The sequence below is a fragment of the Callorhinchus milii genome, unplaced genomic scaffold (assembly GCF_018977255.1).
Source record: "Callorhinchus milii isolate IMCB2004 unplaced genomic scaffold, IMCB_Cmil_1.0 Scaffold3, whole genome shotgun sequence".
Lineage (NCBI taxonomy): Eukaryota > Metazoa > Chordata > Chondrichthyes > Chimaeriformes > Callorhinchidae > Callorhinchus > Callorhinchus milii.
Window position 1 is genome coordinate 1,035,279 of NW_024704744.1, and position 25,852 is coordinate 1,061,130.

General features: G+C 42.5%; 1 protein-coding gene across 2 annotated transcripts in view; it reads right to left on the reverse strand.

Moving 5' to 3' along the window:
• nrbp1 (nuclear receptor binding protein 1) overlaps positions 1-25,852 on the reverse strand; it is a 57,329-nt gene that overhangs the window by 13,794 nt on the left and 17,683 nt on the right. The window contains exons 2-9 of one of the 2 annotated variants that reach the window (XM_042333460.1): positions 18,823-18,945; positions 15,151-15,252; positions 14,457-14,546; positions 13,308-13,348; positions 10,912-11,006; positions 5,800-5,823; positions 2,244-2,327; positions 955-1,013 (exon numbers count right to left, since the gene is read on the reverse strand). In XM_042333460.1, coding sequence (XP_042189394.1) covers positions 955-1,013; positions 2,244-2,327; positions 5,800-5,823; positions 10,912-11,006; positions 13,308-13,348; positions 14,457-14,546; positions 15,151-15,252; positions 18,823-18,945 — 618 coding nt within the window. The remainder of the gene's footprint in view (positions 1-954; positions 1,014-2,243; positions 2,328-5,799; positions 5,824-10,911; positions 11,007-13,307; positions 13,349-14,456; positions 14,547-15,150; positions 15,253-18,822; positions 18,946-25,852) is intronic. The other variant, XM_007908558.2, reaches the window with a different exon arrangement.

The following is a 25,852-nucleotide window of genomic DNA, read 5'->3' on the forward strand; positions in this document are numbered from 1 at the left end:
TTTCAGACACCGAAATGAACAGCTGGATTTATACAGCTGATTTGTATCACAGGGGAAATGAATATATTCATATATTTTCCAGATGATGAACACAAATATTCCCTCCCAATATAATATGGCAGGTAATGCAGGCTCTCACTTTACATCAGTCATCTCATACCTTGTTTGAAAACTACAAGTGACATTCTCTTGCAATTTTCCTTCAGAGACCTCTGACTGACCCACCCCGGTGTATGAGCCTGTCTCAGCTGATGGCACGCTCAACGCAAGAGTCAGAAAGGTCTGGGTTGAAATCCCATGAGGACTTTAAACCCGCACAGCCGACGCTGGGCGAGTGCTGCATTGTTGGTGGTGCCGTCCATCAGATGAGACGTTCAACAGAACAACAATGCCATTTGCCAGAGTAGTTGGATGGTAAAGATCCTGTGGCACAATTTGAAAAGAGAAGGGCGTTTCTTCGGGAGCCTGGCTAACATTCCCCCAAATAAAACTGGTCATTCGTTTGTTTCGTGGCTGTTTGTGGGACATTTCTGTGCAAATATTCCTTTATAATTTACTGCAGAAATGTTCAAGATCTGAAACCATTTATAAATAAAAATCTGAATTTAATTTTGTTTCCATACTTACTCCACCCGCCTAATAATAATCCCTCAAGAAAAAAAAATTGGTCACTTCAATCCACGACTATTGGGCTGTGCACAAATTGTGCTGTGCACAATTTGGCTGCCACATTTCGCCCACAAATATACAGTCAATTCACTTTACAGTCTATTCTGTGAAGTGCTTTGAGACGTCGAGAAGACGTGAAAGACGCTATATCAAATGCAAGAATTATTATATAAATCGGCTGCTGTGCTGTATGTTGATTACAGTGCAGCCAAATTGTCAAGGATTTTAACTGCCCATCCCATTTGCTCTTCTCTCTCCTCTCAAAGATTGTGGGCAACCACTTACCTCTAATGCACACATTCCAAATGAATAAATATCCACAGCTGTCGTCACATCGGTCACAGCTACAAACAGAGAACAGAAGGTTAGAGACGATGGTTAAAATGATCAGAATACAGGCAATACTCAGGAAATAAACATCTCAGTGGAAATCAAACAGCAATATTCAATATTCTGAGAAAAGGATTTTAGTTTCTCATTCTTCTGGATCCCATAGTGAGTGTTCAGCACTATGTCTGACTCTATTCCAAAATCTAGCCTTTGGCCAACATTCTCAAGCCACTTCCCCTACCTCCTCACCCCAGTGAACCATTAAACATTGCAAAGTAATTGAGAAAGGTGTTTATATAATGAAATTGTTAATTTCAATCAACAATTGCAAGTTGTTAATTTCTTTTAGGTGAAACCGAACAGATTAAAAATAGTAATACTTGCATTTGATATTTCATACCAGGAGGACTTCTCAAAGCTCTTAACAGCATTAGTATATAATTATAAGTATAGTGACCATTTGTAGGCAAACTCAGAAGTCCAGTTTGGGTAAGTGGGTGGCCTTGTGGTAAACAACAGTGTCCAGAACCATTAAAGCCCGGACTCAAATTCAGACTAATGGGTCGGCCAGTGTTTTGTGAAGATCAGAGGCCTCAAATATCCCCTCGCCTCAGCCTGCGAGACCTTTTTGACTTAAAGTTTAAGAGAAACCAGAATTGCAAAAGTTGAGGTTTGCCGTGATTCTTTAGAGTCAACTTCCAAATCAAGAACAAATTACCCTAATTGTGGGTCACCTTAAATGAAGACAAAATAGCCATACAGCCCAAGACCTCATGCCTCAGGCGTGAAACGAGGAACTACTGTCATTTACTTTTGCTCAGGAATACACTTCCGAGGGAAGAAAATTTTGCCACAGTCATGTCATTTTACAATATAACCTGTGAAGCGCTTTGAGAGATTGCGACGACATGTTAAGCACTATACCACAATATTATCAGCAAAAACAAGCACTGGCAATTGAAGCTGATGAACAAGACATTACACGTGTACAGGCAACTCATCCTTTACAATGGGCTTCAGTGCAAGTACCAGAAAGCAATTCCCCAATCGACTAACAACTGGGTTCCTATTTACTGCCAGGTAAACAGGTGTGTGGAGTAAGGAAACTCGCGTGAGGTTTCACCCCACTCAGGAATTCAACCTGGATCTTTTCACTTGCGAGGCAAGCACGCTAGCCACTGCACTATAGGACTCCATATATTATGTTTACCAACTACAGGACAAGGTTCAGAAAGCTTCCTTACCCCCATATTCTGGTGCAAAAAAGTGCAGGTTTTTCTGTTCCTCTCTACACGTCTTCACGTGGTTGTTGATTGTGTCGGGTGCAACTGCATCGAAAAAAGTTCAGAAATTCAAGTAAACAGTACGACAAAGTAAGAAACACTACTTTGATGACCTTTAATATGGATTATATCTTGATTCAGTTGGATGTTAAGAGCTTCCCCCCACCATTTCTTCAAATAAACCCTCATCGAAATCCACCTCGGAGCTAAAATGGCTCCAAGGTGACATGTTTGGCAATGGAATGTCAGCATGTGTAATCTCAGTAATCCGGTTCCTGAGCCAGGTGAGACGGCAGAACTCCAGAGCACTGATGATGAGACAGACCAGCCAGCCTGGCTCATTGGCAGACGTGAAGGAGCAGATCAGTTACTGGGGCAGGGATTCTTCCCACTCAGTTCCCATTAACCTGCAAGCCGAAGCTCTAATGGCTGGTCCTAGCTTGGAGCAGGGAAAAGCAGGTCAGTATAATTTGAAATGGAAGCACGTCACTGTGAACTTACTGCACAAGGGGAATGTTTGCTAAGCAAATTCTTTGAGTAGCATTAGTGCAAAGAGATAAATGGAGATGGGCGTTGTGTTCTGTATGGCAACACAGGAGACAGAAATCCTCATTAAAATTACATTCCCAAATATCTTCCCCCCCAACCTCAGCAACCAGAGGAAAATGACTTTCAACCCTATAAAAACCACAAAACAGCAGCAAGAGCCCAATAAACACAGGGAACTTGGACACGATACTAACTTTGGAATGTCACAGCGGTTTTATACAAGGCCATTTAATACAATCCAACCACCAAGTGAAAACCTGATCAGCCATCTGGCATTGGTAAGTCAGTAAACCATCTCCAGTCACAAACTGCTCAATCTAGCTTTGCCTGTCCTCAATGTCGTTCCTCTGAGCTTCTAGCAGTCTGAGAAATCTGTTTACGTGCCAAACATTTTGATATCCCCTCAAGAGCACTCGACTTCCAAAGTTCATCTACAACTTGCATACTGCTCCCACATGTGGTGAGGCAGCATAGCTGGTACTCCAGGTCAAGTGGTCCTTCCTTCAGCTCTGCCCTCTACTCTCTTACCTACCACATTACAACAGTCAGTGCATTGCCAAACGTCCCTCTCAACATCGAGACAACAGAGAGCAACACCAAGCTACAAAAAGAACGACAGCAGAGAGCTGAAGACCAGGTGACTTCACTCCCAACCTCTCCTGGTTCTACTCCTGATATGCATTTTATGTTTATATGGTGTCTTTCAAACGTCAGGTCGACTCAAAGTGTTAAACACTGCTGGCTGGGCATCCAAACTGGGGTGGGAGCTGAAGAGGTTGAGGTGGAGGGCTTACCCATCATCAGCAATTGGGACTTAGGCCTCTCTGCCTCAACCCTCTGGAACTCCATCCCATAGTCCCTTTGTCTCGCTCCGTCCATTGCCTCCTTCAAGGCGTGACTCAAGCCCATCCTTTGACCACGCCTTCAGTCACTCTCCTACCCCTACCCTCGCTGCCCTTCATTCTTCCAGATCTCAACCCCCAGCTCGGGTCCTGACTGTCCAGCGCCTTGGGACATCCTCTCAACATGAAAGGTGCTGTACACATGTAACTTGTTGCACTTCATTTGATCTATGTAATACATGGACTGACAGCAAATGCAGATATATGACTGCCCGCTAAGTCACTAAATGATCATAGCAGATCTCTCATAGAGAATAAAACTGACAACAAATATCAATAGTAACTTCACAGCAAAATACATAGCTCCGACCCTTTACACCCAATTGGAGGGAGCAGTAAATTTAAGAGGCCTATCAGCCATTACAAACTGCTGCAGTTATACATGATATGAATGAAACTTGCATGAGACGTTAGTTTAAGATCAGTTCGTAATTGGGGAGAAAGGAAAGAAAGTGCAGAGAACCAAGAAAAACAGACTATGGGCTAATTATGGTGTCACTTTAATGAGCATGTCTATCACTATAAAGACCCTTTAGGAAGGTGCATGCATTGCAAAAGGGAAAACAGTAAACCCTTTCAAAACATGTTAAGTATTTTAGTGAGCTTTGCAAACCTTAGCTTTCCTTGGAGCCCACATTACATGCCATGCATGCAAAATCGATAGCCACGCTACAAATATATTTAAAAAGCTATACTTTCTCTAGATGTGGGTCTATGTGAGAACGGTTAGTTTAAATGTGGCGGTTTTATATTCTGGTGTACTTTACAGCCACACCTGATCATGTTCTCACCAGGAGTTTGAAAGATCTTAGTCTTAATAATAATCTTTGCATTTTATATAGGGTTTTATCATGTCTTAGAGACGTCTCAAAGCGCTTCACAGAATATACTGTAAAGTGAATTGACTATATTTTGTGGGCGAAATGCAGCAGCCAATTGCACACAGCAGTGACCCACAAACAGTCGTGGATTGATCCACCAAATTATTATTTTTTATTTATTTTGAAGGGATCATTACCCCCAGAAAGCGATCCACGAATCAACTAACAACCGGGTTCCTCCTTACTGCTGGATAAACAGAGGCGTGCGGCGTAAGGAAACTTGCCTAAGGTTCCACCCTGCCCAGGAATTGAACCCAGGTCCTCTCACTTGCAAGGCGAGCGCTCTAACCAATAGCTAAATGACTCCACGAGTCTTGGCTTCAAACGTTTAAGATTAGGCAACATATTGGAAAGTTCTTCAAATACACACATTCACACCACTTCACAGTATATCCTGTGAAGCGCTTCGAGACATCTCGACGACGTGACAAGGAGTTATATCGAATGCTAGGATTATTAATAATTAAATAATGTTGTCTCATTTGGAAGGCTTCTGTTGAAAACCCGTCTTCCAAATTAAGACTGAATTTAAAAAAATTAAAATAAAATTCTGCAGAAATATACATTTTTAAGACAATAAGACCATGTAAAGAAAAGGGAGTTTTCATAGCTATCCATTTTCCCTGAACTGAGGTACAGTGTAGCACCTAACGGCTGCCATCAGGTGAGATCAGTTAGTTAAGTACAAATTATAAACAGGTCTGTAAGATTCAGTGGTGCACTTGGCAATTCCTTTAACAAACAAGGCATTTTGGGGGGTTGGGTAGGAAGGGGGGGGTGGGGGGGGGGGAGGAGAGAAGAGAGGAACTGATAACAACTCAATTTGAACTCTGAAATTCTCTATATTTTGCACTTGCAAAAATATCAACTCATTCCCAAAACAGAAATTGCTAGACAGGCATTTAACACTGTAATTCAAAGCAAAGAATATTAATTTGCCAGGCAGCAAACTAGCATTCGCATCCATAGAATAAAGGCAACTCAAATTTCATTTCAAATTATCTGCAGAACTAGGCTACAAAAGGCAAACACTACATTGCTTCACTAGAGTAAAGGCATGCAATGCAAGCTTCATGCAAAGGCTAAGACTGATGTGCATTCCCCGCATCACATTGGCATACTTATAAAGCGAAATAAAAAGATAGAGTAATAATAGTCACATCACAGGAGCCGGAAGATTCTCACCATTAGCAAATATCCTATGAAAGACTGTTCGCAACAGAGCAGCCGTAAGCGGGAAATAAAACAAGAAGTTGATGAGTGATGGTTCAGCAGGCATCCACAAATACAAACAGCTAGGTTAGAACCACAGAAAGGTTTAAACAAAACATTCTATCTTTATCAGAGTTAGGAAGACAAGGGGGGAAGGGGGTCAGTGGTTAGATTGAGATTTGTGGAACACTCGTGCAACACTTGAACTCACAAATTGACAAAGTGATTTTCATGCAGCAAGTGTGATTTCAGGCCTTGGTGTAGGAAAGTCAATTACTCAAAGGAATCCCTGTACAGAAGCTGTAGTTAGTTCAATGTCAAGTTGTCAACTTTTGTCAAGTACAGGCCAAAGAGGGGACAGGATAAATAGGAAACAACAACAACAAGATTGCATTTATAGAGCGTCCTTCACGTCAGGAGGACGTCCCAAGGCGCTGGACAGTTGGGTCGGGACCCAAGCAGGGGGGAAATGGTGAGGGGAGGGAAGGGAGGGAGTACAAACTCAGATAACCGATGGACTTATAAAAAGAGGTGCATTTGGCAATTCCTTTAACCAATAAGACATTATTTAAGGGGAAAAAAATCTGTGTGAAATTCTCTGTGTTGTGTGCTTACAAAAGCAAACTCATTCCGAAAAAATAAATTGCTAGTCAGACTTGTAAAGTACTTTTAAAGAGGACCTGTGGACCTATAAAGAGGCAGACGAAAGACAGAAACGGCTCTTCCCAATTCTATAAATGTTGAACAATTTACTTCCATTTCACAAATAATCTTTTGGTTTAGTTCATACTTTAGAAGTTTCCAGGTTGTTTATTCATGAACCGGAATGTCCAGCTCAAAATGACTTTACCACAACCCCTGAAAGACTGTGTTAAATTATCCTTCAAAAAAAAATTATGTGGTCACTTAATCCACAAGTGACTGTTTGTGGGACGCTGCTGCGTGTATTCAGCTGCTGTGTTTCTCCCACAACAGTTAATTCACTTTACGGTATATTCCGTGAACCGCTTGAGATGTCTTGAAGACGTTATAAGGCGATATATCAAATGCAAGGATTATTAATATTATAAGATAGCAAATGGACACCGTGCACGTGGTACAGTTTGAGAACTGGACAGTCTCCAATCTCTGCATAGGCCACACACTACAATTCTGGTCAATGTGGGAAGCTGAGCATTTGCCTCCAGAGCAAACAGCAAAACCTCATGACATTTTAGTATGAGATCCCCAATCTGTGAATTCAGAACGTCAGATAGAGAGGTTAAAAGCGCCCTGTTCAGGATCCAGCAACCATTGAATGCACTTGCTAAGAAAAATGCTTTCTTCCTTTCCTCCAGTGAGTGAGGGGAAAAGTCAGAGAAAGATGAGCATCGCTTTGAGTGGGCTCCAAGCTGACATGCCTGGCAATAGAAGATAAGAACCAAGCCATTTCTCTGAGGTGGTCTCAGAAGTCCTGACACAGAAGCCAGGCAGTCTCCAGGACCTGCACACAGTTGTTGGACCAACCTGGCTCAGATGTAGACCAGTAACTGGGACCAAGGGCTCGTCTCACTTGGCTTCCATTAACATTGCAAGCCAAAGTCCTAACCAGACCGGACAAAGTTGAATAAGCAGACAAAAGCTCACCAGTATTTTGCAATGGTAAACTGAGCTTTTAGATGACATCCACTTTGAAGCATGCGTCAGTGTGACTAATTTGGTATTACATCAACTTGAAATCTTTGATTTTACAGCAAAAAAAATCTGTCTTTAACCCTTCATTATACTGGATCCCAAATTGATATGGAACACTGGTTGCCCTAAAAAGTACTCTGAGGCCACATGTTGCCAATGGTACAAGTCCAACTGCTGCACACAGAACTCCAGACCACCTTCTGATCTGAATTTAGCTCCTCTGATAATTCATCCCAGTTAACAGTGGTTTTGGTCATGCTGGCTGATGGATAGGGATTTTCAGGATTTTAGGCAATTTTATGAGAATGGAACATTCTGGTGCTGCGCAGTGGCCCATTACAAGTTCTCCCTTCCCCCCTTCTGATCAGTTATTCTAACTGGTGTCTGACACATGCAGAAACCCATTACGGTGCTTAAGAGTGCCCAAACCAAACTGAAATCCCAGAGATAGATTGTAGGAATGGAATGCACACTCTCTCCCTGGATGGACACATCTTGCTTACCTAATTAGGTGCAGAGTGGCAAGAGCAAAGGCTTGGGGAACCCAGAATATGCATTGGGATAACTCCTGGAATCTAACCAGCTAAAACCACGTAGCTTGCCATAGATACCACTGCCTGGCAAGCTTTCCTGCTTTGTCCAGCTAGAATCACCCTACTTGTTAGGGCTTTGTCTTGCAGGGTTAACAGGAGCTGAGGAGGATTACCTGTCCCCAGTGACTTGTTTGCCCTTCCACATCCTGCCAATGGGCTAGGCCGGCTGTGCTGTCATCAGCAGTGACCTGGAATACTGCGTAACCACCTGGCTCAGGAACCAGACTACCAACATGTCTATAGTGACTCTCAGCTTGTGACTCATTATAACAAGTCTATAATTTGCCACAAAATGAAAGTAACTTACAATGTTCTGACAACCAGGAAAGTGCAAAACCGGTCCCTGTTCTGAACAGGCAATATGCTTAGATGGAAGAACCTCCAAACTGGCATACCTGTAAACCCGCTCTATGCCAAAGACCTTGAATGAAAGCTAAAATTCACATCAGGAATATGTTAAAATGCTCTGGAAGAGATCACAGCATTTGAGACATTTCACCCCAAAAGGCAGTCATTTAGCCTATTGTACCCAATGCTTGTATACTTTGAATGCTCCTTTAAACATTTTTTTTTGAGTATCGAAGGGCAAGAAAACAATGCAGGGAAATCGGTTTAAAATGGGTTTCACCTAATAAACTGGTAATACTCAATGAGCTGAATGGCCTCCTGCTTCTAATTATCACATCAGTCAATGGACTCTTACAATCCTATGGAATAAAGAGACCTAGATAGTCAAATCAAAGATTGGGTTAAGGGCATAAGAACTGGGATAAGTAATTCAGTATGTGTCACATCCAAGTTTTGTCATTATAAACCTGCCTAGACAGAGGCAGTTGCTTGTCTGAACATGCGCTAGTCAGCATCACAAGTTCCCTGGAAAAACAAAAAGTTTACAAAGAATTAATAATTGTCATACAGAGTGGCAGTTTGTGTGGAAGGATGTAGTTCCAGGTTAAGAATGCTCAGAATTAGCTGTGCACAATAGATCTAAAGAAAACGGATTCCTGAAAATAGAAAGGCATTGTCCGCTAAACAGTCCAAATCCCTGACTGTCCAGCGCCTTGGACTATCATACTTTCATTGGTTCTGTATACAAGGTCCAGTGACATGTGTGCCATGTTTATAACTTAAAGAAATACGTACTGAATTACAACAATGTAGGTAAGATTTCTTTTAAAAACGGCATATTGAAGATGTTCAAAAATATTTTTCAGATTGGGGTCTGAAAATCCTTTAGTTGAGTCTCTGGGAGTGAGTTTGTGATCTCGTCTTTGGAAATCTGTCAGAACCGAAACTCTGTTCTGGATCAGTGTGTCTGACAAACATCAAGTTGCTGACAAGGGTAATAAAAGGGAATGGAAACGGTAATATTCTGTGCTCTACCATTTCTTTGATGAGAGATGTTCATGCTGCAGAAATTCTCTGATTGAAATGCAGCAGTGACGATATCTCACCCATCCAAATGGTTATTGAAGCGGAAGACCAAGCCATTCGGATGTTATGCTTGCCCTCCACTTAACTGCAGTCAAGGAAATGGCCACAGCAACAGGCATCTCCAAGAGGGAAAATATCAGTGAAAGTCTGGTTAGGACAAAGGATGACCTGCTGGCAACGCCAACATTGTCTGTTTGGTACAACTAAACATCAGCAGCAACAAGCTCTGGTTACCATGTTAGAATCGCGGAATTACAGCACATAAGGAGGCCTTTTAGCCCCGATGGCTGTACCCACTAACTGAAACAGCAGACATTTAATCCCTCTCCTCTGCCCTTTCCCATGCACATTTTCATTTTCAGATATTTGTGATTCAATGGCAATACTGCTGTTTTCAGACTAAGACTTGCAAAACAAATTCCAGAGTTAATTTTCCCATGAAGTCCATTCCTAACCCACCAAGATTCAGCCTAGGTCATTCAAATACTAACTCGGTAAATGCATTTTATAATAATAATAATCCTTGCATTGGATATAGCGCCTGATCACATTGTGCTGCACAGAATACTGTAAAGTGGATTTTGTGGGTGAAATGCAGAAGCCAATTGCGCACAGCAATATCCCATGAACAATCGTGGATTGAGTGACTAAATTATTATTATTTTACTAGTGCAGTTTGTAATGCAGTACTAAACCATGTGAATCAGGAAGGTGCCCAATTTTAATTACTGGTTGTGCTAATAAGTCAGTTGAAGTGGGAATGAGATGTTAGAATAGACATTTGTGTCCTTAGTCTTGGGAGGGGAGGTAACGAGAAACAATTGGCTAAGGTTCCCTACTCTTAATCTTTACATAATACAATATGCATTTATATTGTGACTTGGGAGGGAGTCTAAAGGTGCTCGCCACTATATTGTTGGCAGTGTATGTGTGGGGCAGGAATGTCCCTCTCTCCACCCCTGAATCTCTGCTGCTGCCCATGTTTGCAGATGATGAACAGCTCGTTCAGCGAGGTACTGGGGGACTATCAGCACTTGTAGAGCTGAACCCAACCATTGACTTCAGGAAAGAGACAACGAAAGAAGCTTCCTTCTCACCACAAAGTAAACAGAAAAGATTAAAACTGCTACTTTTTTGGCTTTGATGCCTTCACATTGTGTCGCTTGCACAAATATCCTTAATATGAAAAAAGCACTGTGTAACACTGTTTCTAGGTAAGTTTAGAGCAAGGTAACATCAAGCAAAGGACATTGAAAGGAGGAGGATTGATGAGACAAATAGCCTTCTCTCATTCCACACTTCTTTAGAACAATATATTCTCTGTTAGACAACATGGATGCAACTCAGATTGCTTGAACAAGAAGCCCGAGTGATGAATACCCACCAGAACCAATTTTTATTAGTCCATTATGTTGGATGAATATCGTGTCACAGGTCAGGTTTCCATGGATGATGGGAGGGTCACAGGAGTGGAGGTAGCTGAGAAAGAAAAAAAAGGAGAGTAAATATCTAGCAAGGTCAGCCACAACTTACTTTCTTGACAAACCAAGTGTTGCAGAAAACTCAGGACATTGTAATGTTTTAGTAACACAACGCCTTGCAAGGTTAATGTTGGACAGAACACAAAAATACTACATCACAGCCCCATCTGGAACCATGGAAATTTACAGCTCAGTCAGCCCGTCATGTCTGTGCTGGCCTTTTTAAACAGAAAACCTTTCAGTACCATATATAATTTAACCTATAATAATATGGTCACTCAATCCACAACGGTTTGTGGGACACTGCTGTGTGCAATTAACTGGTTGCTGTGTTGCACAACAATTTACTTTATAGTATACTCTGTGAAACGCTTTGAAATGTTTCAACTATGTGATAAAGCACAATATCAAATGCAAAGATTATCATCATCTCCTGCCTTTTCCCCATAGCCCCTGACTAGTTGACTCCTTTTGAGGTGTTTACCCATTCCCTTCTGAAAGTGAAGATGGATTCTGTCTCAGCTACTGCTCACAGCAGGGAAGTTTTTTCATACTGCTGTGTGAAAAATGTTCCTAACTTCCCCCATTTGCTTGTTTGCTAACTATCTTTACAGTATATTCTATGAAGTGATTTGAGACATTGAAGATATGATAAAGCACTATATCAAATGCAAGGATATTATATTATTATTCCTATTATAATCTCCACGTAACTATCACACTGGAGGCCGGATGGTCTCAGGGACCCATGTCTTCAGGCTGGCATGGAATACAAGCCCTGAGCTGATGTCAGCCTGGTAATACTTTGTAAAAGCACAGTGACTGCTCGAGGTAAGCTGCCCGACACAAGCTTCTGATGGAGTGCTGCACGTATTCACTGCAGACATGGCTGGCATGTTAATGAGATGGTTCTGATCTTCCCTGAAGGTTCACTGAGCAAGACTAAGAGGATAAGACAGTTTTCTTTGAAATCTCAGTCCATCATCTGAAGTTCTGTCCCTACACTATGTAATGTAAATTGTATTGCAGTCTACCTCAGTGCTTCTATATCCCACTGGTTCAGGTTTGTTTATTTATTAAAACTCTCTATGGTTGCTGTTCTTTAGCTTTTAATAAAACAGTTTTTTTCCCCATGGTTTTATTCTTTAGATGGTTCCAAACATGACCTGGTAAACTCCTGATAACTCATCACTCCAAGGGAATTGGGCTCAGTGACCAGTTATCAGGCCAGCCACTGGGGGCAGCTTGTTAAGCATATGTATAAATGCATCAATAAATGTGGCCGGGATGAGTTAAGTGGTAGTGACCAGTTAAACCAGCGTGGAGTTATCAGGAATTTACTGTTATATTCCTCAGTCACCAGGCACCACAAATAGGTGCAGGCTATAGCCACATGCACCAACTTCATTTAGGTTAAACGGTTTTCCTAAAGTGATGAAAGAGTGACTGACTGAGCTGCCTTGCTCACACAGAGGGCTAACACCTCACACAACCCCCAGCAGCAATCATACTACTCCCCATGGAAGTAGTATGAGATGAATAAGGCCTCGGCTGCTCATTCCCCAATGATTTCTGACATGAATGACACCATTGTTTGATTTATTGAGATTTAATTTGATTTGTTTTGTCTGAAAAAGCAAGACATGAACTTCTAATATTACTCACAATAATAAAAATGTGGGTATTACTGGGGTTTATTTTTCTTTGTCAAGAAATGGAAGAAAATCAGAAAGCTGGGGGAAGGAGGTGGCAACTGACCTCCAAAGCTCTGGTACATGTGGTGAAAGGGTTAGTTTTTTTCTCCTACACAAAGAGTAATGAAAATCTGGAACTTTCTCCTCCAAAAGGCTGTGGATGTTGTATCCATTCACATCATCAAGACTGAGGTGGGTAGACATTTGTTAGATCAGGGTATTAAAGGATATGGGGCAAGGTCGGGTAAATGGAGTTGAAGTACAGATGAACCACAGAAAGGCAGAGGGGCTGAATGGCTTCCTCTTGTTCCTGTGCTCCTAAACAATACAGACATATTTTGGAACATTGGTTTAATGTGTGTTGATGATGTGATTTGTGCACATGCTTAGTCCTAAACCAGCACATCATAGATACTGGAACCATCAATCATCCTCCGTCAGCCCCACCCTCACCCTCCGCACCAGCAAAAATAAAACCAGATTGAACTTGTTTTTAAAAATAAATTTCAGGTGAAATTTTTTCTTCTTGTAAGTGACTGAGAAATACAGAGTATTTATTTACAGTGATTTTTGAAAAAAATGGAAAGTCTTTTTATTCATCTTACCTCAATGCGGATAAAATTTGTGTGCACCATCTCTTCCAAGCCTGTGAACAATCAGAGCACAAAGATGCCTTTCAGTAAAGTTCCTCTAGCTAGGTGTCCTTCACCTCATTTGATGAGTCACCATAGGAAAGTGAGAATTATTATTCAGAAAAACATTACTACCCTTTCAGCGAAAGCTCTCTCAAGGCACAGGTCTAAGCACAAGAGGTTTGAATAAAAAAATGCCCTTTCACCCATTTGATTTCACCCTTTCAGAATACCCAACCTAACATTTTCCATTACAGTATAAAATGTTTCTTAAACAAGTGCCAGGGTTCTGACCTTACCCACCCCTGCTGGCAGGAGTATTAGTAGTAACAACAAACCACCCCATTCAGTGACTGATTACTCTCTGTGTAAAGAAATATTTTCTGGCATTTCTCCTGAAATTTTCATTTGCAACCCTGAATGTGTGTCTTGGCACATATTATGCTGGATTTACTATTACAAACCCATCTAGAATCGTATACCTCCATCATGTACCTCTAAGACATCTCTTCTCAAGCCCAGAGAGCCCCAGCATATCTAGCTTTTCCGAACACCCTTCTGACTATGGGATCCTCCTGTATCCAGTGCTCTTATGTCACTCCAATCAAAACTGAGCTCAGTAAGGAACAGTTATCTTTACTATTGGGAGCAAATCCATATTAGATCAATAACAGATGGATCATTTTAACACCAAGGGAAAAAAATGGCACCACTTGAAGTAATTTGAGGAAATAGAAATTCTAAGTTTTCAACAAGATGGGAAATTTCTTCATAATAAACCAGAAGGAAAATTTGACAGTGTGCTCTTGTCAGTTGATGGATTACACTTTCTACTCCATCAATGTTGGCAACAGCAGCCTGTACACATCCACTGGGTGAAGATTAATAACCCAGTATATTAACTCTACAACACCTGAGCTTCACAAGATAAATTCCATTCCACACAGTGGAACTGCAAAGCACAAGACTAATGGAGTAAATTTCTGCTGAGGTCAGTGATGATTAGGAGGGGAATAACAAGGTTCAGCAACACTGCATTTATTAGCAGCAATCTCCAACACAGAGATACAGCAGATTCATAGAGTATAGAGAAAGCCTAAAACTAGTAAATCAATAGCTAACCTTTTCGTTCATCGTTTTGTGGTTTTTCTTTGTTTTCTTCAAGAACTGTTTTAAGCTTCCTGATGACATATACTCTGTGATAAATATAACCTGGAGGAACATAAACAAGTAGGTTAACTCTGAGATACTTCTCGGTGTGAAAGGCGAGATATAAATGCAGATTATTGCAGGGTGGTCCAACTGACAGCCAAATTTTATCCCCCCCACCTCCATTTCATCTGGCCCACCCGCTCCTTCCATAACCCGTAAACGTTGTCATGTTTCTGGAAGGGAAACACAAAAATATTACTCCCTGGAATTAGGTAAGCAGGATGGGTCCCTTCAGGGAGAGAGTGCACATTCCATTCCAACGATCTCTATCTGGGATTTCCATGTGTAGATGGGATATATGGAATGCCCAATTTGGTTTGGATACTCTTAAGCACAGTGATGGGTTTTTGCATGTGTCAGACACCCGGCTGACCTCCCAAAAAAATGCCCGTGCCAAGTCTGTGAAAGAGCTATCTATTTAGTCCCACTCCCTTTTCCCATCTATAAATAATGCAGTCCTCATGAGCAACATGCTCATAGTTCAAACTTCTCAGGGACAGGAATGAGACAGCTTGTTCTTTCCACTTGTTAATCAAGTACCGGAAAGACAAATCTTTGCAGTCTATCATGAAAGCTCCTCAAAGCTATCAGCACAGCAGCTTACCCTGGCTTTATTTTCCTTTACATCTGCCCAGTACTTATGGAATTTCACTATGTTCAGGTGCTCCAACTGGATGAGGTTGTCAAAGACAGCTTTAACTTTATCCTGAAACACAGAAAAGGTGAGAGATTAAAAAGGCTCCTTTTTCTTTGCAGGATGAAAGGGAATCCCTGTAGGGAAAAAAAGAAACTACTGGAATTTTTGTTTTACTCCTTTGGGTTGAGAATATCCCTGGGTTCCCGAGATATTAAGACTCAAAAGAAACTGAACATCTCTTGAGCAGAGAGCCCAGCAGTGTGAGTAGGGAACTGAGTGAGTTGGAACAGAATGAAAACTGTTAAGGAATTTGGTGAGAGTGGGCATTCAGTGTAGAGGGGGGGGAAGAGGTGCATAATTATAACAACATATTTATATTAACACAATATAAAACATGTCTGGGAATATGGGAGGACAGCTGGTTGCATGCACAATGTGTGCCAAGTGGAAACTCCAGGATGCTTTGGGACATCCTCCTGATGTGAAAGGTGCTATATAAATGTAATCTTGTTGTGTGCCCTGGACAACACGTGTGTAGGAAGTGCCTCCGGCTGCTCGAGCTCAGGGAAGAGTGTCAGTGCAATTGTCATTGGGGACACATTGGTGAAAGGAGTAGACAGGCTTTTCTGTAACCAAAGACGTGACTCTTGCTTGGTATGTTGCCTCCCTGGTGCCAGGGTTGAAGACATCACGTAACGGGTGCAAAACGTGCTGTAGGGGGAAGGGGAACATCCAGAAGTCGTGGTTCATGTTGGGTTCCATGACGTAGGGGAAAAAAAAGGGCTGAGATCCTACAGAGAGAGTATCGGAAACTAGGGAAAAAGCTAAAGAGTAGGACCTCAAAGGTGGTGATCTCTGGATTACTCCCAGTGCCTCATGCAAATGAATATCAAAACAACAGGATCAAACACATGAATACATGGCTGGAGAAATGGTGCAGAAAGGAGGGCTTCAGGTTCCTGAATTATTGGGCCCAGTTCTGGGGCAGGTGGGACCTGTACAAGATTGATGGCTTACAACCTAATAGGACTGGGAACAATGTCCTCGCAGGGAGGTTAATTTGCGCTATGGTGAAGGGTTTAAACTAATTTCGAGGGGGGAAGGGAATCAGGATGTAGCATTAGAGAGGACAAACAAGTTACATAGAGAGCTGGGAGAGATGAATAGCAATGTAATCAGGAGTAATCCAGAAAAAGGGATTAGACGGGGGAGAAATACAGAATAGACTAAGCCGGTCTTGGAGTCAAGGTGGACTGGAAAGAAAGATTGGTAGGTAAACAGTTAACAAGCAATGAGAAGCCTTCAAGGAGGAGATAGTTTGGGATAGAACAAATACATTCACATAAAGGGGAAGGGTAGGGCATCGAAACCTTAGGATCTCAATTTCTCGGGCTCCGACCTGCTCCATGTCTCCCGCCCAACCATCGGTGGCCGGGGTTTCAGCCTCTCTGCCCCCACACTCTGGAACTCCATCCCACAGTCCCTTGGCCTCGCTTCCTCCCTCGCCTCCTTCAAGGCCGGTCTCAAGACCCTTCTCTTCGAATCATGCCCTCCCACCCCTCTGCCTTCCCTCACCCCTACACCAACCCTCCCCCATGCTCGGGCCCCGACAACTGACTGTTCAGCACTTTGGGACGTCCTCCCGACGTGAAAGGGGCTCTATAAATGTAATTTTATTGTTGTTTGGATGAATAAGGAAATTCGGATTAAAATAAAACGGAGAAAAAGGAGGCTTTTGACAAATGTCAGGTCCAAAATATAGAAGATAATCAAATAGAATAATAATAATCCTTGCATTTGACATAGCGCTTTTCACGTCGGGAGGACGTCCCAAAGCGCTTCACAGAACACACTGTAAAGTGAATTGACTGTATATTTGTGGGCGAACGCGGCAGCCAATTGCGCACAGCAATGTCCCACAAACAGTCGTAGATTGAAAATGACCAATTTAATTATTGTTTTTGGTTTTTGGAGGATTATTATTAGGCTCTGTGTGGAGTAAGGAAACTTGCCCAAGGTTTCGCCCTCTGCCTGGAATTGAACTCAGGTCTCTCACTTGCAAAGCGAGTGCTCTAGAAAGCACACAGGAGAAGTGAAAAAGGAAATAAGAAGGACAAAGAAATTGTGTGAGAAAAGATTAGCGGGAATATAAAAGGGAACCCTAAGGTATTTTATAAGCACAGAACAAATAAAAAGTTAGTCAAAGGTAGGGTGGGTCCAATTAGGGACTAAAGAGGAAATCTTCTTGTGGAGGCAGAGGCTGATGTGCTGAATGAGTACTTTGCATCTGTCTTCACAAAAGAAGAGGACGCAGCCAATGCCACAATATCAGAGGAGAAGATGAAAGAAATTGGATAAGAATAAACCGAGAGTAAGTACTAAAAGGTTGTCCGTGCACAAGGTAGATAAGTCACCCGGTCTGGATGGGATGCATCTTAAGTTACTGAGGGAAGTACCGGTGGATTCAAAGATTTGGCCACAATCTTTCAATCCGCCTTGGATACCAGGGTGATGCCAGAGGACTGGAGGGTTGCAAATATTACTCCTCTATACAAAAAGGGGTAGTAGGATAAACCCGGGAACTACAGGCCAGTCAGCCTAAACTCAGTAGTGGGGAAACTTCTGGAGACAATAATCCGGGACAAAATTCAGCTGCAGGAAGTTTGCCCTGATCCATGCCCTGTTGTCTGCCAGACAAGCTGATAGAACATCAGAGGACCTGGAGTCGATACTGGAGGAGGCAAAGTAGACTTGTGTGTCATCTGAATACATGTGGAAGTTTATCCCGTGTCTGCGGATGACATCGCCCAGAGGGAGCACGTAGATGAGGAAAAGAAGGGGGCCAAGGATGGAACCCTGCAGGTGACCTGGCGGAGACGGGAGGAGAAACCATTTGCTGAGATGAAATGGAGGCAGTTAGTTAAGTAGGACTCGAACCATGTGAGTGCGATCCCATTAAGGTGGATGAGGAAGGAGAGGTGGTGGAGGAGGGGTCGGAAGAGGAGAGGGGGTGCGGGAGGAGAGGGAGATGAGAAAGTGATCCGAGATGGCCTTGTCTGTGATACAGGTTGGAAATGTCAAGGCCATGTGTGATGACAAGGTCAAAGGAGTGGCCACGGTTGTGGGTTGGCGAGTTGATGTAGAGGGTTGGTTTAGGGAGAGAGGAGGGCAGTTAAATCAGAGGAGGTAGGGCAGGGGTTTAAATGACCCACGATGAGTAGGTGTTCAGTGCAAATGGACAGGGATGAGTGGAGAGAGGAGATATCAGTGAGGAAAGGAGTTAGTAGGTTGGGGGGGGGGGGGGAGAGAGAGAGATGGAGGCTGTAAACTAAGAGAATTTTGAGAGAGAGAGAGGGTGGTTAAAGTTTGTTAATCAATTTCAGGTTTAACTGACAAAACTGACAATAAAATATCATTGCAACATTGAGTCAAAAAAGACCAGCAAGAACCACCGTAATCTTAATAATAAGATCGATTTTAACTTGAATCCTGGATTATTCAGGGCTGGTTGATATCGAGTTGATGGTGGACCTCAGGGGAGCACTCGGTACTGGGTTCATCTCCTCCAGTCAGTAGCCAATCCCATCGAGAACATTGGTAGCAGCTTCTGTATTTCAACACTTGAGATCTCCTACTCACCTCTTGTAGTTTAAAGTTTTTTCGTTCCGAGAATTGAACTTCATTCCAAACAACCTCCACCCCTTCCTCTGTATCCATCGCCAGGTACGCGCTGTCGATTCCAGGAACATTGCGTTGGTTGACCTGGTGGAGCAAAAAGGGATATTCTTTAGTGATTTGCCAAACTAATGTTGTAATAATAATAATCCTTGCATTTAATACAGGGCCTTACTTATCACATCTTTGAGACGTCTCAAAGCGCTTCACAGGATACACTGTAAAGTGAATTGACTGTATAATTTGTGGACGAAACACAGCAGCCAATTGTTGCACAGCAGTGTCCCACAAACAGTCATGGATTGAGTAACCACCAAATTTTTTTTCCCCCTCCTTCCATTAATGTCAAGATATTTTTAAAGTCCACCTGAACAGGTTGCTGTCACTACACTTCAGAATAGCTCCTGTGAAAGGAGCTATAATCAACCACGGACTTTTGTATTTGGCCAGTCAAGGTCACAACTCTTCACAGTTTTAAGTGGACGTCCTCAAAATGTCTATGCGGTAAACACCAATACTTAATCCATCCATGACTAAATTAGCAACAGATTTCATCACTGCTCGAGATAGAAACAAAAACAGTCCTTAACCTGACCAGGTTGGAACGCAAAGGTACTTTAAAGGGTATGCGTATTAAAAAAAAAAGTTCTTTTTAAGTTTGAATTCAAGTTCATCTTAATTTAGTATGCTATGTATTGAACCGCGACCTGGTAATACTGTAATAACAGGCTATAATAATCATCCTTGGTTTAGTCCAAGACCTTCAATGTTTCAAAGCAATTTGGAGGTAACAGGTGTCCAGATTGGCCTGTTAAGCACTTTGGGGCGTCCTCCTGATGTGAAAGGCGCTATATAAATAATATTTGTATTATAATTTCTGTGAAATGGGGTGACTGTATTTTGTAGGTCTGCTGTTTTCATGTTTCTTCACAACACTATTGGAAAACGGGTTTCTCTCCAGATTGACTGTTTACTGTTTTGGGTTGTGGGACATTAGTAAAATGGTTACCAGCTGTGCCCACAAACAGCCCCAACACTTGACGGTATTTACTGTCAAACTTTGAGATGTTTTGACACCATAAGGGAAATTTTTATTATTTGTAACGCATCACTCTGCTCACCAGCTCTACCTTCCACAAACTCCAGATTATTGAGAACTCTACATCCTCATTCTGCCCCACATGATATGAGGCCAGGTTGCATAAATTTGGTGTGTATTCCTTGAGTTTAGAAGGTTGAGGGCGATCTGATTTAGGAGTTTAAAAGGGCTTTGATATGGTAGCTACAGAGAAACTATTTCCTCTGGTGGGGAAATCCATAATAATAGTAATAATATTCCTTGCATTTGACATAGTGCTTTTCACATCTTCCAGATGTCTCAAAGCACTTCACAAAATATACTGGAAAGTGAATCGACTGTATGTGTGTGGGCAAACAAGTGGGCATAATCTTAAAATTAGAGCGAGGCCATTTAGGGTGAAATTAGGAAGCATTTTTTCACGCAAAAGAGTAGAGGAAATCTAGAACTCTCTCCCCCAAAAAGCTGTAGATGCCGGGTCAATACAAATTTTAGACTGAGATTTTTGTTAGGTGAGGGCATCAAGGGATATGGCGGGTAAATGGAGTTGGGTTACAGATTAGCCATGGTCCAATAGAATAGCGGAACAGGCTCGAGGGGTTGAATGGCCTACTCCTGCTGCTATGTTTTGCACAAAGCTCTGATGCCCATTTCCCCAATCTCACCCAGCTCTACTGGTCCCACTTCCTATGGACCAACTAGTGACTATCTTCACTAGGGAAGGGAAGTTAAGTCTACTTGAAGCCGAGCTGCCATAAAGTGTGCTCAATGTTTCTGCATGCTTAGCTGACCAGAGACAAAAAACATTGCAAAAACAGACGAACATAATGATCTTTGCCCTCACCTCATAATAATAATCCTTGCATTTGATATAGCGCCTTTTCATGTCTTCTAGACGTCTCAAAGCGTTTCACAGAATAGATTGTTAAGTGAATAACTGTATAGTTGTGGGCAAAACGCAGCAGCCAATTGGGCACAGCAGTGTCTCACAAACAGTCGTGGATTGAGTAACCAATTTATTATTGGTTTTTTCTTGAGGGATTATTATGAGGTGTGTGAAGTAAGGAAACTTGCCCAAGGTTTTGCCCTGCCTGGAATCAAACCCAGGTCTCTCGCTTGTGAGGCGAGTGCTCTAACCACTGTGCTACAGGACTCGTACCTCTACAGCCTTGCCTCACCTCCCACTGTGATCACCTGTGACCCTATACCCCAGACACTCCCTTTGCTCCACCAACTCTGGTTTGCTCTACAATTTGCAGGCAAGCTTTCAGGCACTTTGTCCCAACCCTCTGGAACTTTCTTCCTAAATCCCTCCACCTCAATTCACCCCTTTCAGCTTTCAACAGCTCTTTTTAAAAAAATTAAGAGCAAGACTGCTAGCAAAAGATACAACAACCAAGTTATACATGGGCGAATAATGATAGGGAAATAAATGCATTACCCAGACAAAGAATTGCTTCTGAAAGCCAGAGGGAAAAGCTGCAACATAAATTTCTGACAGCTCAACAACAGACGAGATAGATGCCCTCAAACTCACTCGGGTTATTTAAGTGCAGCGCTGGCACAGAGGGCTATTCAATATACAAGCCTGATTGCTTTGTTGGTTCAGATATTTTTGAAAAAGCAATAAAAAGGAAATGCATTGGGCACAACAACTTCTCAGTTCATAATAGTCTGACACGTGTACACAATGGGATGAGTTGCATGGATTGATATCTGCCCCCAGCAAAAGCCTTTCTCCACTCAAATGGCACTCGCTGACCTTCCAAGCTGCACACTCTGGAGTCGCCAAGCCTTGGCTCTTGCTCACCTGCATCTCATACTTTCCGGAATTAGCTGAGCTGTTGTGTCCCGCCAGCGGGGGAGAGAGTGCACATTCCATTCCAACGATCTCTCTCTGGGATTTCCATGTGTAGGTGGGATGCATGGAATTCTCAGTTTGGTTTGAATACTCACTCTTAAGCACGGTGATGGGTTTCCGCACGTGTCAGACACCCGGCTGGCCAAAAATACACATTCCAAGCTCANTTTTTTTTGAAGGGCACAAATCCACAAGTCCAGTAACATTTTCAATGCTTGGTTTAACGACTGATCTGTAGGACACCATCTCAAACAATACAGTGCTCTCTGAACACTGCACTGCAGTGTCATTCTAAATTAGGAGCTCAATTCTCAATGCAGAGTTGCAACCACAACTGTCTGACCCAGAGGCTAGTTGGACGACCAACCAAAGATATTGCAAACCCGATTCTTTGTTCCGGCATCATAAGATGCAAGCTCAAACTTTCCACCAACAGAATGTCAGACCAAGGGTCAAAACATTTTCTTCCACGTCATAATTTCAGAAAACATTTCCTCATCAAAACCACTGTTCAGTTACAACAACACTACTCTTTACTTCAACAAAATTCAGGTGCAACAGCCACTGGTTCATCGCATGACTAAACTCATTCTTTCACCATTTGATTCGCCAAAGAAAGCAACTTAAGTTGTACAGAAGCTTTGAGAAATTTAGTTGAAAATTGGCTGCCATGTTTCACCCACAAAATATACAGTTAATCCACTATACAGTATTTTCTGTCTTAACGATGCGATAAGGCGCGTTATCAAATAGGAACGGGAGTAGGCCATTCAACCCCATTAAAGAGGCATTTCAGTCTGCTGGAGCTGCAGGCAGGGTGAAAAATAGACTGCAGGGGCTCGAGGAGGGAGAGGTGTGATCGAAGTTGACCTGCAACGATGTGTTCCAGGACTTTGGCAAGGAAGGGTAGGTTGCAAATGTGATGGCAATAATAATAATCCTTGCATTTGATATAGCGCCAATCGACGAACAACAGCGTTTCTACTTATTGCTAGGTAAACCGACGCAAATGGAGTAAGGAAACTTGCCCAAAGTTTCGCCCTGCCCGGGAATTGAACCAGGTCCTCTCAATTGCGAGTAAGTGCTCTAACCACTAAACTACAGGACTCCTGTTTTATTAGTAGGATTTATGTAAATACTAATAATAATGGGTCTATAACCTAGAGGCCTCTTGCAAGCAAGTCATAGAGAATTGCTGTCTAGTTTAGCATATAAATTGTCAGCCAATTTGCACACAACCCAAAGAACACTTCTTCCTCCTGGGCTGAAAACAAGACTGGATAAAAATGCTCTCTCCCTCACACAAAGGCTGTAATTTCAGGCTGAGTGCATGTGTACAGCAGTGCAGACATAGACAGACGGCTGAACTACGCAATTGCCAATGGTCTCGTGCCTCAGTATGTTTGCTCTGCCCAGGCACATGCGCTGTTCTGAACAGAGGAATGAATGCGACTAGCCCAGTTTTATTTTTGGTAATCAAAGCAAGTCTTCATTGAAAGCTAAGTTTGACCAAACATTTCAAAACATTCGTACAACTTTTGTGCTGTAATCAGAAATTGAAAGAGCTGTTTTTTGGAGGGGGCTCAGGCAGCAAAACAAACAGTAAATTTTGATGGTTCAGTGCGACCATTTGTTTCACAGACCAGTTATAACAACAACAAATTATATTTGCATAGCGCCTTTCACGTCAAGCGGGCGCCCCAAGGCGCTGGACAGTCAGGGATCTGCACCCGAGCTGGTTGGGATCAGGAGGGGTGAAGAGTGGGGAGTTTACAAGTAGGAGGGTGACCGAAGGCCGGTCAAAGAGGAGGGTTTTGAGACGGATCTTGAAGGAGGCAAGGCTGAGGAACTGTGGGATGGAGCTTCAGAGGGGAGGCTGAGAGGCTGATGATCTGCCCACCAATGATGGGGCAGGCAAGGCGGGAGACGTGAAGCAGGCTGAAGTCCGCTGAGCGGGGGGAGTGGACAGGTTGGTAGGGGGTTAAATGGTCACAGAGGTATGGAGGAGCAAGCCGTGGATGGCTTTGAAGGTGAGGACCAGGATCTTGAACTATATCCTCTGAGTGATGACGATGAGTAACATAAGGACTAACTTTATGGACCCAAAACTCTGTTACAATCAGGTTGGATTGTAAATCTGGAGTGCAGTAGCATAGTGGTTAGTGCACTCGCCTCGCAAGCAAGATGACCCAGGTTTGACTTTCAGATGGGGCAAAAAGGAAAGTTTCCTTAACCCACATGCATCTGTTTACCTAGCAGTATGTAGGTTGATATTCAATTTGCAGATCTCTTTCCAAGGGTAATAGTTGCTGTGAGGAACAGGCTGCCGCGTGTCACCCACACAACACAATCAACCCAGCCGATCCAGAGTTGGGAGAAATGTCTATTTTACATTACAGAGAGATAGATACACCAGTAGTGTAAACGTGGCTCTGTTCTAAGTGCCTGAAGTGTGCACGTCTGGAGGCAATTACTATAATAATAATCCTTGCATTTGATATAGCGCTTTTCAAGTGGGAGGAAGTCCCAAAGCGCTTCACAGAACATACTGTAAAGTGAATTGACTGTATATTTGTGGGCGAACGCGGCAGCCAATTGCGCACAGCAATGTCCCACAAACAGTCGTAGATTGAAAATGACCAATTTATGATTGTTTTTGGTTTTGGAGGGATTATTATTAGACTCTGTGTGGAGTAAGGAAACTTGCCCGAGGTTTCACCCTCTGCCTGGAATTGAACTCAGGTCTCTCGCTTGCAAAGCGAGTGCTCTAACCACTGAGCTGCAGGACTCCACAGTAAGTACATGCGCCTAACACTTTCCGGAATCAGTTAAGCAGAATACGTCCCTCCATTCCATTCCAAGAATCAATCTCTGAATTTCCATGTATAGGTGGGATTTGTTTGGATACTCTTAAGCATTATTATTAATACTTTTGGCGGATTGCTTTCCGGGCGCAATAAACCCTTCAAATTTTTTAAATAATAATTTGATCACTTAATCCATAACTGTTTGTGGGACATTGCTGTGCGCAATTGGCTGCCTTGTATCTCCCACAAAGTATATAGTCAATTCACCATTTTCTGTGAAGCGCTTTGAGACTTCTCAAAGATGTAAAAAGGTGCTATATCAAATGCAACGATTAATATTTTAAAGCACAGTGATGCTTATGTACGAGCGTTTCCTTATGTATCAAGACACGCGGCTGACCAAACAAAATCACCGCCAATCTTACTCAAATTGATAGAATTTTGGAAGTAATTTGGTCCATTGGTTCCTGGGGGCATTCAGCCTAACTCCTCCACAACACACCCTTTCTCTATCCATTTTTCTTATTCAAATATTTTTCTAATTTGCTTTTAAACGCAGATATATATTTTTATCCACAGTTTTTTTAAAATCTTGTGTAAAAAATGTTTACCTCTCCCTTTATATACAATATTCCTCTGCTGGGGAATCCAGAACAAGGAGCATAATCTTAAAATTAGAGCAAGGCCATTTAGGAGCTAAATTAAGAGGCAATTTTTCCACACAAGGGGTAGTGGAAATCTGGAACTCTCTACCCCAAAAGGATGTGGAAGCTAGATCCATTTACACCTTCAAGACTATGTTAGGTCAGGGTATTAAGGGATGCAGGGCAAAGGCAGGTAATTAGACTTGAGGTACAGATCAGCCATGATCTTTTAAAATGATGAGACAGGCTCGAGGGGCTAAATGGCTTACTCCTGTTCCTAGGTTTCTACGAATCTAATTGGGACTATTCCCCATTGCAGATAAGCAAACATGTGCATAACCGGACATAAGAGGATCTCTGTATAAGCTGCAGTTCTGAATGCAGCAAAGGGGAGAAAGAGTAAAGAATGGTAAAGGATGGCGATGTTGCAGAGATGGAAGAAAGTGAAGATGGTCAGAAGCCAGAGGAAAGTTCTAAATATAGGTTCCGCATAGGTTCACTGAAAAATCCGGGAGGTCGCTACAGCGAGCGCCTGAGGCAATGAAGACACTAACAAACCACACATCATTTTTTCCACCATCTCACAGGTCCCACATCCAACTAC